The sequence below is a fragment of the Pelophylax lessonae genome, assembly GCF_965119305.1.
Source record: "Pelophylax lessonae genome assembly, chromosome: 1".
NCBI lineage: Eukaryota > Metazoa > Chordata > Amphibia > Anura > Ranidae > Pelophylax > Pelophylax lessonae.
The window spans coordinates 224,774,310-224,791,910 of NC_138768.1; the positions used below are offsets into that span (position 1 = coordinate 224,774,310).

At 40.7% G+C, this 17,601-nt stretch overlaps 1 protein-coding gene across 5 annotated transcripts in view; it reads left to right on the forward strand.

Annotated features, from left to right (window-relative positions):
• Window positions 1-17,601, forward strand: part of CUX2 (cut like homeobox 2) — a 711,333-nt gene that overhangs the window by 637,123 nt on the left and 56,609 nt on the right. For all 5 annotated transcript variants that reach the window (XM_082244161.1, XM_082244162.1, XM_082244165.1 and 2 more), the window contains 5 exons: window positions 2,669-2,860; window positions 5,899-5,957; window positions 11,062-11,110; window positions 11,201-11,297; window positions 12,963-13,601. In XM_082244161.1, coding sequence (XP_082100287.1) covers window positions 2,669-2,860; window positions 5,899-5,957; window positions 11,062-11,110; window positions 11,201-11,297; window positions 12,963-13,601 — 1,036 coding nt within the window. The remainder of the gene's footprint in view (window positions 1-2,668; window positions 2,861-5,898; window positions 5,958-11,061; window positions 11,111-11,200; window positions 11,298-12,962; window positions 13,602-17,601) is intronic.

Below are 17,601 nucleotides of genomic sequence, written 5' to 3' on the forward strand. Positions count from 1 at the left end.
GAGTTGTAATTCTTCTGACACTGCTTGTAACAAAACTGAGTACCTATAGTAGAGACAGGGATTATACTCCTTTGGGACTGCCCATAGGAGTAGCCAGCCTTTTTCTCTGCGTAGTATCCTACTTCTTTAGGGGGCAGTATAACCCAATGGTTAAGAAGATCAGGAGCTGTGTCTGTCAATGAACATCAGAGAAATGGATTTTACGGTAAGTCAAAATCCCATTTTTCTTTTCAATCTGCAGCACTGTAATTTTCTGTAAAATCCAATGCAATATGGTTACCTGGAGGTGTTCTGTTTACAGAATGTGTAGCCCCCCCCCCCCTTATCCCCCAGGAACATTATTTCTTGCTTGTGTGATTGGCCTACTTATTTTCCTAGAAGTCTGCACTAGAATACAAGTCAGATATCAGGCGTTCCCTGCAACAAAAATTTAATTTTTGGTGAGATACTCCCAATAGGAAATCATGTCTAAAGGGTTGCAGACCCAGCAGTTTTCCTCATTAGAGCTCTGCAGGGGCAGCAGCTGGTTGATAATTATGAAACCACTCTCATTAGATTCACTTACCACCTGGACACAGACAAACACACAGGGATTTCTTCAAAATAACAAAAGGTAGGAATCTGCAACAAAGTTAGTTAAAACCCTTGTAATGTATGTAGATCACCCAGAGGGGAATGTTTTTTTCTCAACAGTAGTGGAGTTATTCTTTAAAGGTGGCTTGTCCAAACTTCTGAATTCTACCTCTGTGAACCCACTTCAACACAGTAAATCTGTTAATGAGATAGAAGTACCCCATTCTTCAGCCAGTACAGCTGTATTACCCCAGTCAATCTCCCATATAAATATCAGATCTTGCAGCCATAAATACCAGAATCTGTTTTGGTGCCTTTCTTTGATAGAGAGAATGTCGATTTTTGCTCCATTTTTCAGTTAGCCTTGTTCAGACATTTATCCCTTTTAAATATTCTTTAGTAAGGTTTCTACATCCGTTGGATCTCTCAAGGGCTGTTACCCACCCCTCAGCTGGACTGATTTTGGACGTACCAATTGTCTAAGGCAGTGTTTCCCAACCTTTTTGGAACCAAGAACCAGTCTCACGGCAGACAATTTTACCAGGGATCAGGAAGGGGGTGGAGCAGGTTGAGGAAGAGGCTATTCAAGGAGTCTGTCCCCAGCCCGCATTTACAGCACAGTCCCCCTTCACATCACAGCCCCCTTTACATTACAGTGCCCCTTTTACAGTGCACTCCCCTTTATATCACAGTGTCACTTTACATTATATGTAAGAGGGACTGCCCTATAAAGGGGGCACTATAAGATAACAGGGGCTGTGATGTAAGGGGGGCACTGTAATGTAAAGGTGGGCTGTGATGTAAAGGGGACTTCTCTGTATAGAGGGCACTGTGATATAAAGGGGACTGCACTGTAAATTCCCTAGCAATCACAGCCTTCTCCATCACAGTGCCCCTGCAGCCCCCCCCTCCTTTTTCCTCTCTAGTTTTGCACTTCCCCATTCCAAGCTCTGCCTCCAGGACTCCTACCTTTGGCAGAGCAGAGACTATGATCAGTCTGTGTGTCCTCTCCCAGCTCCTCCTCCTGCCCTACGATGTCATCCTATCAGCAGGACAGGGGGCAGGAGGCGCTCTCCATTCCGATCTGCAGCTCTCCCCACCCCCTGCTCTCCTGATTGGATGACATTGTCAGCCGGGTGGGCAGTGAAGCCGGAGAGGACACACAGACATGGCCGCACAGTAGGAGGTGAGTGACAACCACGGTCTGTAATAGCCCTTTTGCGGCCCGTGGTCACCGCTTATCTCCTGCTGTGCAGCCTGGTCATCAACAGGCCACCGTTCCAGGGGCTAGGGATCCCGGTCTAAGGTTATTTATAATTCCTTGGTTTCTCAATGGATTTTCTGGAAGTCCGTTGAGGGACACAGGTCCCACCCCTTTGTTTTTATTGGCCCTATGTACAATGTGTTCACAAAACTTAAGCCCACTGGCCCTAGGATGAGGTTATTCGAGGGATTTTCTTTGTTTGCCAGTGTCCACCTCCTGTAAGCTGCTGCACAAAACTCAGTTATCTAAAATGATCTCCAATTCCTGTGTCCCTCAATAGACTTCAAGAAAAAGATTTTATAGTAAGTACAAAAGTCTTATTTTTTCTGTATGTTATGTCTAACCTGTAATAGAGATACTGCCACAGCTCCCAGCAAAAAAAAAAAAAAAATAACAAACTGCAAATAATCTGTTGCACCCAATGACAAGTGTGTTGTCAATATAAATCGGTATTGGTGTTCCCCTTTAAACTCAGAAACTACCTGACTGTGCTTTGTTTTAGCAAAACATGCAAATTAAAAAAAACTACGAAACTTTAGATACATTGCGTTAATTTATGGGAATGCTGTTGGAAAATGCAGCTAATACTCCACACTTTTCTGTTATTTTGCTGTCTAGATCGGCAACTGTTTCTGTTCTCAGAAAATGTCATTACTCTTCATTTCCACAGTAATGAAAGTAGGCTAGTTCCGGCATTTAGTGCCTTTTTATTTCTTCAGGGAAGTTAACTGGATTATTAATGTATCTAATGGTATAAGAAATTTCTGTTAATTGTCTTTATTATTCAAAACCATGGTAACAAGCTTTTTAATGTTTTCTCTTTTTCCATAGGATAAAACAAGCTTCTCTCTGTGTTCTGGGTCTCATCTAGAAGCAGCCTTAGCTGTTAAGGACAGGGAAATTTTAAGACTCCTAAAAGACATTCAACACCTGCAGAACTCCATACAAGATTTGGAAGAGTCCTCGTCAAATCAGATAGCAGAGCTTGAGCAGCAGCTTGTTATCAAGACAGAGGCCATTGCGGTATAGTTTTAAAATTACAATGTATATCTAGAGGTTCAAAAGACTGTAGCATCCAAAATGACATTGGCCCTCATGCATGAAGGTGTTGGGTCTTGCAAAATAGACTTTCAGCTCACAGCAGCTCTAACACAGCAGAGATGTGCCAAGGGGCCTATAACTCCTTTTTTTATTTATTATTAGTTCTTATTAGTTCACAGAATATTTACACAGTGCTTTACATATACATAGTACACTCACATCAGTCACTGCACTCGAGGAACTTAAGATCTAAGGTCCCTAACTCACATTCATACATACATTATACATACCAGGGCCAATTTAGACAGGAGCCATTTAACCTACCAGCATGTCTTTGTAGTGTAGGAGGAAACCAGAATACCCAGAGGGAACCCACACAGGCACAGGGAGAACATGCAAACTTTGTGCAGGTTGTGCCATGGTTAGGATGCAAGCCAACAACCCTAGTGCTGCCAGGCAAAGGTGCTAACCACTTTTCTGCCCATTGTGCATGTTTGAGCACCTCTACAGCTGTCAAAGGGCTGAAATAGTACTGCAAAAATAATTTTTATATTTCTGCCTGAAATAATTTTCTTGGCTGTAAAAAAATTAAAAACCCGTCACATGTGCTAGACCAACACAAAGTGGCACATAATTGTGAAGTGGAAGAAAAATGATAAATGGTTAAAAAAGCAGTTTGCAAGAAGCCATGTGAAGGACACAGCAAACATGTGGAAGAAGGTGCTCTGGTCAGATGAGACCCAAATGTAACTATTTGGTCTAAATGCAAAACACCATGTGTTGCAGAAAACTAACACAGCACATCACCCTGAACACACCTTCCCCACCGTGAAACATGGTGGTGGTGGCAGCATGATGTTGTGGGGATGCTTTTCTTCAGCAGAGAAAGGGAAGCTGGCAAGAGTTGATGGGAGAATGGATGGAGCCAAATACAGGGCAATCTTAGAAGAAAACCTGTTAGAGTCTGCAAAAGACATGTGAATGGGGCAGAGGATCACCTTCCAGCAGGTCAACGACCCTAAACATACAGCCAAAGCTACAATGAAATGGTTTAGATCAAAGCATATTCACGTGTTAGAATGATTAGAAAGTCCAGACCTAAATCCAATTGGGAATTTGTGGCAAGACTTGAAAATTACTGTTTACAGACGCTCTCCATCCAATCTGACAGAGCTTGAGCTATTTTGCAAAGAAGAATGGGCAAAAGTTTCACTCTCTAGATCTGCAAAGCTGATAGAGACATCCCCAAAAAGACTTGCAGCTATAATTGCAGAGAAAGGTGGTTTTACAAAGTATTGACTCAGGGGGGCTGAATACAAATGCAAGCCACACTTTTCACATATTTATTTGTTAACCATTTTTAAAACCATTTATCATTTTCCATCTCCTTCACAATTATGTGCCACTTTAGTCTATCACATAAAATCCCAATAAAATACATTTATGTTTTTGGTTGTAACATGACAAAATGTGGGAAACTTCAAGGGGTATAAATACTTTTTCAAGGCACTGTAATGATGTATAAAAAGCCATAGCTTGAATAACTTAAAAATAAATCCGCCATTTCCATTTCTTTGTTGCATTAAAGCAGCCTATTTATTTTGAATGTGACAACGGCGCACCTTAAACTACAAAAAATGCACCTGCTTTATTATTTGCAACGCAGTACACCACAATGCATGTTATATGCATTGTGGTGCTCTGTATTGCACTTGCATTGGCTGTGTATATGCACAATTTACCATGTGTTACCACAAAGCATAGGTCTGAAGAGGGGCCCACAGTACAGATAAAAGGAACTGAATATCCATGTAAATAGATCATATTCCAGGAGAGCCCAATATAGCTTTATTGTGACACTGCACACTTCATTATGGGACTAGGCTATTGTGCAATAATATGAAAGAATGAAACCTTAGTTTGATCCAGTATAAGGCTGGGCTCACACTGGTGCGATGCAGGGACCACAGCAATTCCTGTGCGGGTTCCTGCATCGCATCTGACTAGCAGGCAGCTCACACTGCTCTTTGCAAACCGCTGCGGGTATCAATATAAAGTTATTGACACCCCATAAATTGGTTTCCAGAATGTAACCGTGAAATCGGATGGAATCAGATCGCATGGGCCTAAGGCTGGGTTCACACTAGTGTGATGCCAGACATCCCATGTGATTCACCCCACATTGCTGTGCACATCACATGCGATGTCTGTGCGATCTGAATTCAGCCGTACAGTTTGTTTGCCTGAAATCGCATCGCATTCGCACCAAAATGGTGCAGAACCCTTTTTTTTGGTCCGCACTGAAATCTGATCTCAAGGGTGTGAATCGATTTCACAGTTCGCACTGTGTTCTACGAACCGATTCGGAGGTGTCATTAACGTTATATTGACGCCCACAGCTCTTCGCAGAGAGCAGTGTGAACTGATTGCAAGTCAGATGCGATGCAGGAACCCGCACAGGAATCGCTGTGGTTTCCGCATCGCACCAGTGTGAACCCAGCCTTAATATATCACTGTTTTTGTTAGTTATGGCTGGATGGTTATGCGCACATAGTGTTGCTCAAGCATGCAAAAAAGAAGAATTAATTTTGAAGTTGATTGCATCTTTTCAATGACAGCGCCCTGTAAAGAACCCTTTTATTTATATGATCTTTAAAAAAAAGTTGTGAGGCTAAATACATTGTATCTGGTTGTTTTCTCCCTACGGAATTGTTGAGCAATGGAGATGAGCAATTATGGTGAACAGTGAAAGAAAGACAGCAGAACATGTCGTATTGTCTTGATCACTGTTCCATTCAGTGTTTACTAAAAGCTCTTATCTTCATCTCGAGTAGCACAAACGCGCATTGCCATGAGCAGAAACCCGGAGTCTGTGCTTTACAGCGTAAAAATGATGATTGCGCTGCTTAAACATGGTAAAACATTGCAGACAGATTTGTAACAGGTAGTGGCCAGACAATAGTTGTCCATCTCCAGAGCACTTGTAATCTCATGACCTGCCTTTCTTATTCTTCCTATAGAAACTGGAGGAAAAGTTACAAAGTCAGTCAGATTACGAAGAAATTAAAACAGAACTGAGGTAAGGTTCCCCCTCCCTCTGGTAAGTGGGCTCTGTATCAGTCTGATTAATAATGTGCCATGGGGAACACTTCACGCTTCCAGCTTTATAATGCAATAAATAAGACAGCATTGTCACCGGGGGTTGTTTATACCTATTACAATGCTGTATATATTTACTCTTGTGTCGCGCACAAAATACATATCCATCTGTTATTTTAAAACACCACATATAAATCTGCTGTGTGCAACTGGAGAAAATATGCACCATTCATAGTCTTTATACAGAAGCTGGGTTTTCTGGGCTTGTAACACCCAACAAAATCCGGTAAAGGTTCTCATTTATCCAGCTCATCATATAGCTAGTTAGTTAAGGGCCATACACACTATAAGATTTATTGAAGACTTTTTCCTTCAGATTTACCTTTTCTATGTAGTGCAAGGGCCTGCCAGATTGCATACAAATTGAAAGTGTTTAGGTTTGACCTCATATTATATGGTTTTGGTAAGTCTAAATGAAAAAGTCTTCAGAAAATCTTATAGTGTGTATGGCCCATTAGTCACATTCAGGTGGACTTGATCCATTGACTTGTTAATCTTCAGGAAACATTTCAGGGCCACTTTCTCTCTTGATCTGTTCATAATATTTCACCGGTTGGAGATGGTTGTCAAGCTTTTGAATTTAAAGAAAAAAAAAGGGGGGGGGGTTTTGCTGCGCTTCAGAAAAATTATACTTAGTAAAATACAGCCAAAATAATCACTGTTAGGAGAATATACCAAATTATATCATAAAAATTCATTCATAAGATGTAATAAAGTTCATGAATAAATCCCAGTGCAGATGATACAAAAGGGTTCATAAACGTTGATGTATCCACCAACAGTGAATGAAATGCACACTCACCAGAGCAAGGTGCTGTCTATATTATAGGACAGCGTGAGGGTATAATTCAGCAAGCCTCGTAGCCTTTGGACATTGAGATATTCAGCAAAATCCGGTCTCAGGAACTAACTCCAAAAAGTTTATCCTCTCAACACGTCATGTGAGATTTTAATAAAAAAAAATAAAAAGGGGGGAGAGGCTCATGGTGCAGTACGAAAGGATATTTGAAATTTAATAGGCAAAATTTGAGTAACACTGACAAGAAAACCAGTGTACATAAAAATATAAAATAAATGTAAAATAAATGACATTCAAACAATCAAAGGACTCACTTCACAAGCCACCACTACAAGAAGGAGTGATGGGTGGACCTTAGGCGTTTGAGATAATTGAGAGCTATAATGTCAAATGCCTAAGGTCCAGCCTGATTTTTTTTTTTTTTTAATTAAAATCCCACATGACGTGTTGAGAGGATAAACTTTTTGGAGTTCGTTCCTGAGACCGGATGTTGCTGAATATCTCGATGTCCAAAGGCTACGAGGCTTGCTGAATTATACCCTCACGCTGTCCTATAATATAGACAGCACCTTGCTCTGGTGAGTGTGCATTTCATTCATTGGTGGTGGATACATCAACGTTTATGAACCCTTTCTTATCATCTGCACCAGATTTATTCATGAACTTTATTACATCTTATGAATTAACTTTTATGATATAATTTAGTATATTCTCCTCACAGGGATTATTTTGGTTGTATTTTACTAAGTATAATTTTCTCTGAAGCGCAGCAAACCCCCCCCCCCCTTTTTTCTGTATTTCAGTGTATGTATAGTTACGCTTTTTTGCTAGCTGCTGTTACATCAGATCATTAGCGCTGAATCACTATCTTTGTTTTGAATTTAAAGTTCACCTGTATCCAAGCTATAGACATTAAATGATAAGCTCATCTTTGAAAAAAATGCACATTTTTTTGCAGGTAAGGAGCCTGCAGAGTACTGCACCCGCGATCAGCAGATGCCTGCAGACTCTCAGGATAGCTGTCTGCCCACACCTCCCGACACGGGCAAACAGCTACAGAGCAGGAAGATCAATGAACTACATCAGTGCCCTCACAATTCATTGAGAACTACAAGCCATCAGCCAGCAATAGCTGACATTCCTTGTAGTCTATTCATGTACAGGAAACTATGAATGAATGAATGGTGCTGCTGTGTGGGCAAAACCCTGCATGGCCGCACTGTTTTTAAACTGTGACAAAGGGGAGAAGATCCCCCACCCGCTGTCACAGGGAGTTGGGGGGGATCGGGGTAGGATGCTAAACATGTTACACCCTAAATAGAGATGTAACATGTTCAGAAAGGCAAACTTAGCCTTTAAAGCATGATTACATTTCCAGTTTTAATCAGCTAAACTCATTCCAGGTGCATCAAAAAGATATGCAAATCCTTCACTTTGTTTTCCATAGAAAGCATCCACAGACTGAGTATTAAAGTCTGTCCACTGACTGCATGATGCAGGACCCTTGCTCTCCCTGTGAAAGCAGCAGCCTCTCTGCAAATGTCTGACAGATACATTACTACCAACTAATACTAGAGTTAAAGTTATCTAATCGACAAAGCTCATGCTCCCTGCTTATTGAAGAGTTTTTGCTTTGACTCAGTAGAATGCATGTTTAACCACAGCAGAGAGAGCACTGCTTCCACAAAGAGAGCAAGGGTCCTTCTCTACCACACGCTGAACACCTTTTGTTTTGATACACCTAGAACAGGGGTGTCAAACTCAATTTCATCACGAGCCACATTAGCATTATGGTTGTGCTGAAAGAGCCAGTTGTATCTGTAAGACTAGATGTCCAGAGCAACCCATCCCCCTCTTACATCAGATGTCAAGAGTCCCCCACCCTCTCCCTTATCACACTGCAGTCCCCTACCTTGTGTTGCTGCCGGGAAGAAGATGGGGATGGAGATGGGAAGCAGAAAGTGCGGAGTCTGAAGGAGGACTAGAGGATGCCTGGAGTCAGCTGCAGGTCTGGCCTCCTCCTCTCTGCTGCTGAATGCTGGGATAAGATAGGGGAGGAGACAAGGGGGTTGCGGTAGCTGCAGCAAAGGTGCGAGGGCCACATTAAATGGTCTGATGGGCCTTTTGTTTGACACATGTGACCTAGAGTGTTGTCTTTGTGGACTTTTATTTATTTATTTATTTTGTGGAGATTTATTTATCCACAATGCCTACAGCTATAGAGATCAGTTAGGGTTAATTTAAAGTGCTTTTATTGCTTGTTCATAATGCTATATATATATATATATATATAGTCAACGGCCACTTTATTAGGTGCACCTTGCTGGTACCAGGTTGGTCCCCTTTTGCCTTCAGAACTGTCTTAATTATTCATTACAAAAATTCAGCAAGGTGTTGGAAACATTTCTTAGAGATTTTGGTCGATATAGCATCACGCAGTTGCTGAAGAATTATCGGCTGCACATTCATCTTGGGAATCTCCCATTCCACCACATCCCAAAGGTGCTCTATTGGATTGAGATCTGGTGATTGTGGAAGCCATTGGAGTACAGTGACCTCATTGTCATGTTCAAGAAACCAGTGGTGAGATGATTTGAGCTTTGTGACATGGTGCATTATCCTGCTGGAAAAAGCCATCAGAAGATAGGTACACTGTAGTCATAAAGGGATGGACATGGTCAGCCACAATACTCAGATAGGTTGTGGTGTTCAAAAGAAGCTTAACTGATATTAGGAGGCCCAAAATGTGCCAAGAAAATATCCCCAACACCACTACACCACCACCACCAGCCTGGACCGTTGATACAAGGCAGGATGGGTCCATGCTTTCATGCTGTTTACCCCAAATTCTGACCCTACCATCTAAATTTTGCAGCTGAAATAGAGATCCATCATACCAAGCAATGTTTTTCCGACCTTCTATTGTTCAACTTTGGTAAACCTATGCTTAGCTGACAGGAGTGGCACCCGGTGTGGTCTTCTGCTGCTGTAGCCCATCTGCTTCAAGGTTCAATGTGTTGTGCGTTCAGAGATGGTATTCTGCATACCTTGGTTGTAACGAGTGGTTGAGTTAGTGTTGCCTGTCTATCATCGTGAACTAGTCTGCCCATTCTCCTCTGACCTTTGACATCAACAAGGCATTTTCTTCCACACAACTGCAGCTCACTGGATATTTTCTCTTTTTCTGACCATTCTCTGTAAACCCTAGAGATGGTTGTGCATGAAAATCCCAGTAGATCAGCAGTTTTTGAAATTCTCAGACCATCCATTTGGCACCAACAACCATGCCACATTCAAAGTCACTTAAATCCTCTTTCTTTCCCATTCTGATGCTCAGTTTGAACTTTAGTCTTCACCATGTCTAGATGCCTAAATGCATTGATTTGCTGCTATGCGATTGGCTGATTAGCAATTTCTGTTACCAAGCAATTGAGCAGGTGTACCTAATAAAGTGACCAGTGAGTGTATTTTAGGTGAGAATGCATTAAACAATGGCAGGGGCTGCAACATTTGGCCAAAGAAAGAACTGAAATTGACAATATACGGTTCTTAAAAAAATGCTTCTAAAGTAAACTTTTAGAACAGGGCCTAGAAAGGAGTCACAGCGAGCACCAGGATGGTGCAGTTGGTTAAAATGTGATAGGTGGAAAGTTGGGGGGGGGGGGCTTAACTATGTGTAAATACTTTGAGGTGCATAGTCTGGGTATATGTGTTATATACCTATTATATGGGATTGCAGGGTGTTTGAATTGCATCATATTTTGTTTGCCTGCTTAAGTCCTTCTCACTGTAAATCTACAGCAGTTTAAGTGAGTTAATAGAGTTTGATTGATTTTAAAGGATGCTCCGATCACAGATTATAAAGTGCCTAGATCCCATAGGATTCTTGAAACACACTCACTAGGGGATTGTAGGGCAGCACAGTAGACAGTGGGCCAAGACTTTTGTAGGATCATCACTTTGCTCGACAGTTGTGCCTAAAATCCAGAGGGAGTCTGCGACAAGCTCTTCAGTCTGGGCCCCAGAGACTGGCACTAAGGCATTAGCCTGCGGAACAAATGTCATTGTGCTGATGGATTAGATTATCCTCTGCATGGTGACAGTTTTAGACAAAAATAATCACGGCACTTACAGATTAACACCAAGTTATAAAAACTGATTATTGTAAGAAAGCAGAACTGTGGTATAAAATTCTAATAGTTTTACTTTTTTACTTATTTCACAGCATTCTGAAAGCTATGAAGTCTGCCTCTGTCAGCTGTGATCTTGCAGTGGTTAGTAATTTGTAGTCATATGTGTATTTACAGGCTAACAAGTTAAGTTAAGAGTTAAGAGACATTTTTTAATGTATTTATGATTTGCAGGAATCTCCCAAGGGTGAGGGAGGCCTACCAATCAAAAAGGAAGCATACTACCCATCACAGAACTATCTATTAGGAAAAACAGGTGTACCCAGCTGTGGTATGTAATCAAGTTATGTCATAGTTGTGAATAGCTCACATACACATGAACTGGTCATTTACCATTGATACGCAGCTTACTGTATGCTGTCTGATTACACATTTGTTAGAAGCACCTGTCAACTGTACACTACTGATATAATGCAAGACTTTATTTTGTAATTAACATATTAGAAGAGAATGTTACTTTAAAACACAAATGTTTATTAAAAGTAATTGTAAAAGATCGCTTTGTAAAACAACCTATTCAGTTTAAAATAGAAATGAAAGGAAAACATTTTTGCATAGATTTTAAAAAACATTATAAATATATATTTTCCCTTTTTTATAAGTGATGGCATTCCCTCTGAGGAGAAACAGCAGTACACTGAGCTTCTCAGTGAATGGCTGTGCAGAGGGGCGTGTTAGGACAAGTCTGATCATTGGAGGAGAGCAGCATAGGTAGGGAACTGACCACACTGTGTTCTCCTGCTTATTGTGGTCAGTTTTTAATAAGAAAGCAGAGGGACTGGCAGGAATACCATTTCACATAAAGGAAGCAATACAAAGCAATACAAAGAGAACAGGAGACTCTCTCATAAAGTGCATGGTACAACAGCCACATATCAGCAATGTGAAGTTTTGGGGTAACAAATGCTTTAACTCAGATTGCCATCTACTAGTATATTTCAAGTTCTTTACCCATAAGACTGTTAAACACTGGGGATTGATTTACTTAAAGCAGTGTTCCAGCCTCACCCCCCTCCCCCTCTAAAAATTAAAAGTTAGCAGCTACACATACTTTTAAATTAGGACACTTACCTGTCCTAGAGTCCAGCGATGTCAGCACCGCAGCTGATGTTTCCATTGGCTGTCAGGTGCTGCCGCCGCCATTGCCAGGGAGGGAACCCAGCAGTGAAGCCTTGCGGCTTCACGGGCGGGTCCATAATGCGCATGCGCGAAGCGCGCTGCACATTTGGATTGGCTCGGTGGTGAGGGAAGGAGGAGGGGGCCAAACATCCGAGGGACGGCGCCACGCCGTCGTCTCCCAGAAGTGGGGAAGGGTACCTGTCAAAAACGGGTACCCGTTCCCCCCTCCCCCCTGAAAGGATAGGGGGGGGGAAGAGCAGAAGTTCCACTTTTGGGTGGACACCGCTTTAAGAAATGGAGAATGTTAATTTAGGATTGTGAAAAATGTAAAGCAATGTTAAAAAAATACAGCTCCTTCAGCAAAAATAGATTGATAAATGCTTTTTGTCTAACCATGTTGTACATTTTATACTGTTGTTTTCAGGGTGATCTGTTTGTTCACCTCGGAAACCCAAGTTTTAGATGTGTGACCTTTGGTCATAATGATATAGATATCAAGTTACCCAATGGTCAGACCTGGCAAGCTGGATCTGCTTGTGTATAGCCAAGTGTACTTAGCTGACATACAAAAGTTGCTGTCATCTGCAGAAACGTTTCTGCCACTTTTCCTTAGTGAGCAGAGTACAGCTAGGAAAATAGATTGCAGATTAAGATGGATTTCTTCATAATTTCTGTACTTTAAATATGTTGCTTAGTGCATGAAGTTCACCTGCTTCTTAACCCTTTAAATGGCCAATTGGCTAATCAATTTTGCTTTATCATGTTTTAGTTTATAAGGATCAATAATCTTTTGTTTTCTTTCTGTCTTTGTTTCTAGAGGAAGATCATTCCCAGGATGCCACAAAAGATCCTGTACCAGCTGAGAGACCATACTCAGCATCCCCTATGAACAGAGATGGAGATTGTACACCCAGTCCTTCCCACTCTATGCTAGAAGTATCCTTGTCAAGAAGAGCTCAGAGAAACTCCTGCCCATCCTCTGGTTGCTCCAACAATAGCGAACAATTAGCAGCAGATCACTTTCATAAAAATCAGGTTGCATCACCAATACTCAAGACTGAAAACAACTCAGCACTTAGTTACCCATCTTCTTTTTACACAATTAAGGCCAGTGCAGTCCCCAACAATCACCAGTCAACTGGGAATCACGAGTCTAGCCCGCTCAGTGATCACTCTGAGGGGACCAATTCCAGCTCAGTGGAAGATGAGCATCTAGATACATCTGAAATTGCTTTCCAAGTGAAGGAGCAACTGCTGAAACATAACATTGGACAGCGTGTATTTGGCCACTATGTTTTAGGGCTCTCTCAGGGGTCAGTAAGCGAGATTCTGGCACGTCCCAAACCTTGGCGAAAACTTACTGTGAAAGGGAAGGAGCCTTTCATTAAGATGAAGCAGTTTCTATCAGATGAGCAGAATGTTCTAGCACTCAGAACTATACAGGTGCGGCAAAGAGGTGAGTGGATTAAAGTGATACTAAACACACACTGTTTAGTTTACATTGTCCTTTCTCTTTCTTTTTTTGAAAAAAAAAAAAAACATCTAAGTAACTTTTTCCCAATCAATATACAGTTATCACATGACCCAGATCTTTTCCAGCCTGTCTGCAGGGAAACAGAAGGAGGAGCTTCTAGTCCTCTGCTGCGGGTCACATGTTCAAAATTAAAAAACAGTCTTTGGAATACAGAGTAAAAATAAATAAATATTATCAGTAAACTGTTTTAAACTGGCATACAAATATATATTTAACTGAAAGCTTTATTATTTTGTGGAAATAACATGGTATGGGTGGATTTTTGCTAGTCACCAGCTGTATCATACCCCATCCAGCGTGTTTCTTAGAATATTTATTTTATTATTTATTTATTTCAGGTACTTCTATAATACTTACGTAGCGGTGGTGGCAGTGAAAGGGTTAATTGCTTAATTAGCCCAGTGACAATCGCTCTCAGCCTGCTGGCATCTAGATTGTGGTCCCGCAAGCTGGAAAATCTATGTGCCGGGTGCAGCTGAGAGTGGCATTGTTACGCAAGTGACGGCAGGGTGAGAGATTATCTGGTCCTTGGTCACGAGTTAGTGAGAAGGGCAGGGATCTGATACCCGCCACCATCACAGAATGATAGGAAGGTGAAGCCTCTACTAATCTACATGAAATATCCCGCCCCCATTGTGTTTAGCTGGTTAGTGGGCATGAAGGAGGAGGCAGTAGGCTGTCATTTATTACTATATATGTATATGCCCACATGCATACCTCCCATCTTTTTGAGATGGGAACAAGAGACAGCTGTTTGGAAATAGGACACACCCTCTGCCATGCCCCCTTAAAGGAGAATTAAACAATTAAACAAAAAAATCTTAGTTAAACCCACAAGTGCTTTCTTTGCCAACTGGCTTTTCAGATTTACAAATGCAGCATATTAGAATTTGGATGAAAGGTTTAGCACTGTCAAAAACTTTATGAAAGATAAATAGAGCATTTTATATACAACTATATAGATCAGACTAAAATGAGGGACAAATGAGAAGGAAAGAGGGACAGAGCGACTTTGTCCCAAATCAGGGACAATCTCTTGAAATCAGGAACAGTTGGGAGCTATGCCACATGTGCAACTCTAAAGTCATATGGGCTGCTCACGAGGAAATGCTCAGCATAGAATCCCACTGAAAACTGAGCATGTGCAGAGTTGTTACCACAGCTGCAAAATCCCTGGCTGAATTAGGGACAGCAACAGAAGGTGGAAATAGAGAGCAGCAGGATCAACCAAGTTTCTTGCAGAATACAGAAATTGAATATCATAGTGACTTAGTGAGTATGAACGGCATGTATTACACCATTTATCAATGTTTTTTTATGATGTGGGTTTAGTGACACTAAAAACAGTATTTGTGTATATACCTGAATATTCTTCAAGAGCTGAATGTCAGAAAGTTTCCCCATTCCAGTCCAAACAAGTCTTTTATAGTATACAACACAGGAAGAATTGTATAAATTGTAGGTTGGAGGTTTTAGGTGCAATTTGTGAATCATTTGGAATTCTTTAAGGTAGGAAAAAATAGTTTTCACTTTTGGATATAGAGGCCCAGGGTTTGGATCTCTGCCAAGTGTTTGTTTAATTTATCCATGTTCAAAGATTCCCCTTATTCCCTGTTCCGGAGACCACACACAGAAGGTAGGAGAAGTCTTCCCAACAAGAACACAGACAATTTGAAAAACCTATATCGGCTCTAACCTTTTCCCTGAGCCCCTGTTGGAGACATTCCCCTCACTTCTCCTCCAGGGGACCACAGAGAATGTGAGTGGAATACTTACCAACTAAGATACAGATAACAATAAAAACATGGCACGTTCTGTCTTTGCTCTGGTCTGTTAATTAGTATATGTGTCCCCATTAGAGAGGTCTAATTTCTTTGTGAATGCTGCGAAAAAAGAGGAAAATCCCCCAATGGGTCCAGAAACAGCAATAAAACCCTAACATGGGTTTCAACTCTTCTCCACAATAATAAAATAATAAAATTAAAGTTAGGGGTAAAGTTTCAATTTGGCAGGTTATTTCTGCAGAAATGGTTTAAATGATTTTCTTAGAGATGGGAAAGGTGGATGTTCAGTGAAGTAAAGCTTTTACATTTAGAGGTCACAATTATGTCTTTGAATTTAACTCAGAAGAAGACACGTTGGTTGGGATTGTTCTTTCCTAGACACTTACTTATTGTGAGTATCTATGGCAGCATTATTCTAATCAGCTTTAGAGCTGTAAATTACAGATCATCCTAGCCATAGCTAGAAAATAAGTATAAGAAGTTTAGATTAATCCTGCCCAAAATAAAACAAGCAGTGATGCTACATGTTACAGTTGGGCGTAAGCACCCCCCAGCTTTATACTTCTGGGAGTAGAAAGACAACAGTTGCATAATGTATATAATATATTTTAACAGTATATACCTTTTAGCATAAGAGAATAACAAATGTATAAGCTATTTCTGCTGGATAGTTCTGAGTGCAGTTTTATATAGCCCAAGTAATATTAGCCTTGGACATGGCAAAGGAAGGCTTCCATTTTGTTTTTGCAAATGTTACATCTCTACAGCAGCTCACAATACTTCGGCACAGCCAAAACATATATACATGAGCCCTCTTTTTGTATTGCATTTCACACATAATCTTGTTAAAGAGGTAACATTTTTTTTTCTATTTTGTTTGGGGTTTTATACTGTATGTAGGAACTTCAACTATATTATTTTATCCCTGGCTGATATCACTGTCATGTTGAGTCCAAGCTGAAAAAAGACCGCTCCAGATAGTGTCAGGTGCTGGTCGGATCCGTAATCCAAGTACTGATTGATCAAGAAGAAAGTGACCGCACTCCGGGGTGAAATCAAACAGGAGTATATTTATTCCACATCAAAAATAGGCATCAAAATTCCAAACTGAGAGAACATAGGACAGCAGGTAGACGCGTTTCACGACTAGAAATGTCGCTTACTCATTACCAAGTTCATTCTGAATCTGTACAGACCACAGATAAAGGTGCATATGCAGCTGAAAGTAGTAAAGTTGATTGGACGTTCATTGAAGTGAACCGCTGCTAAGTATCTATGGTCTGATTACATAAACAGAATGACCCCAATCAAAACCAAACACACGAAAATAGAAAAGTGCATAAGTGCAATTACTAAGATATATAAAACTAAAATGTGAATAATCACTGTAACACCCAAAACATTATCATACAATTCACATTATTAAGTTGCTCTTGTATGTGAACACATTGGCATATGTGATTGAAGCAAAATCTGACGTGAATTGTTGGATGTAAAATATGTAATATTCTAAATGAATTAATAAACTGAAAATCAATGAAAATGTGTGGACGAAAGATATGTGTATGTGTGATCATATGAAAAAATCATATGAAGCATATGATATCACTGTCATGCCAAATGTCTATAGGGCTTCATGTCACTGTGTTTCTGTCAGATCGGGTATATTTTTTGACATTTCTGAAAACGATGTCAAACCCTGGGGAAGTCCCTAGGTAGTAGTTATTGGTATAAACCCCATAAACTCCATTGCTTTCCTAAGAAGAAGGAATTCAAGGATTGTGACTGTAAATATCTGAAGTATGTTTTGTTGCAGTTCATTGAACGTGAGTTGTGAGATTATATGTTCCAACTTTCTTTTTTTTAATTCTTTATTTTCTAAATATGAGTAAGGCAATTGGGTATAATAAAATGTACAACAATTAGTCCAGGAAGTAAAACAGACTGATACAGTACCAAATGGATTAGTAGGGGTTGAGAGAGTTTAGATGGGAGGGGAAAGGGGAAACAAAGTTGTGGCAACTCCACAATACCACTAGTCAATGTCGTCTCCTCTATTGATTTTAGTCATAGATTCCTGCAGAGGTTTTGTAGAAGAAACCCCTTTTCCTTCACTTGGCTTAGGCTGGGTGGGGGAG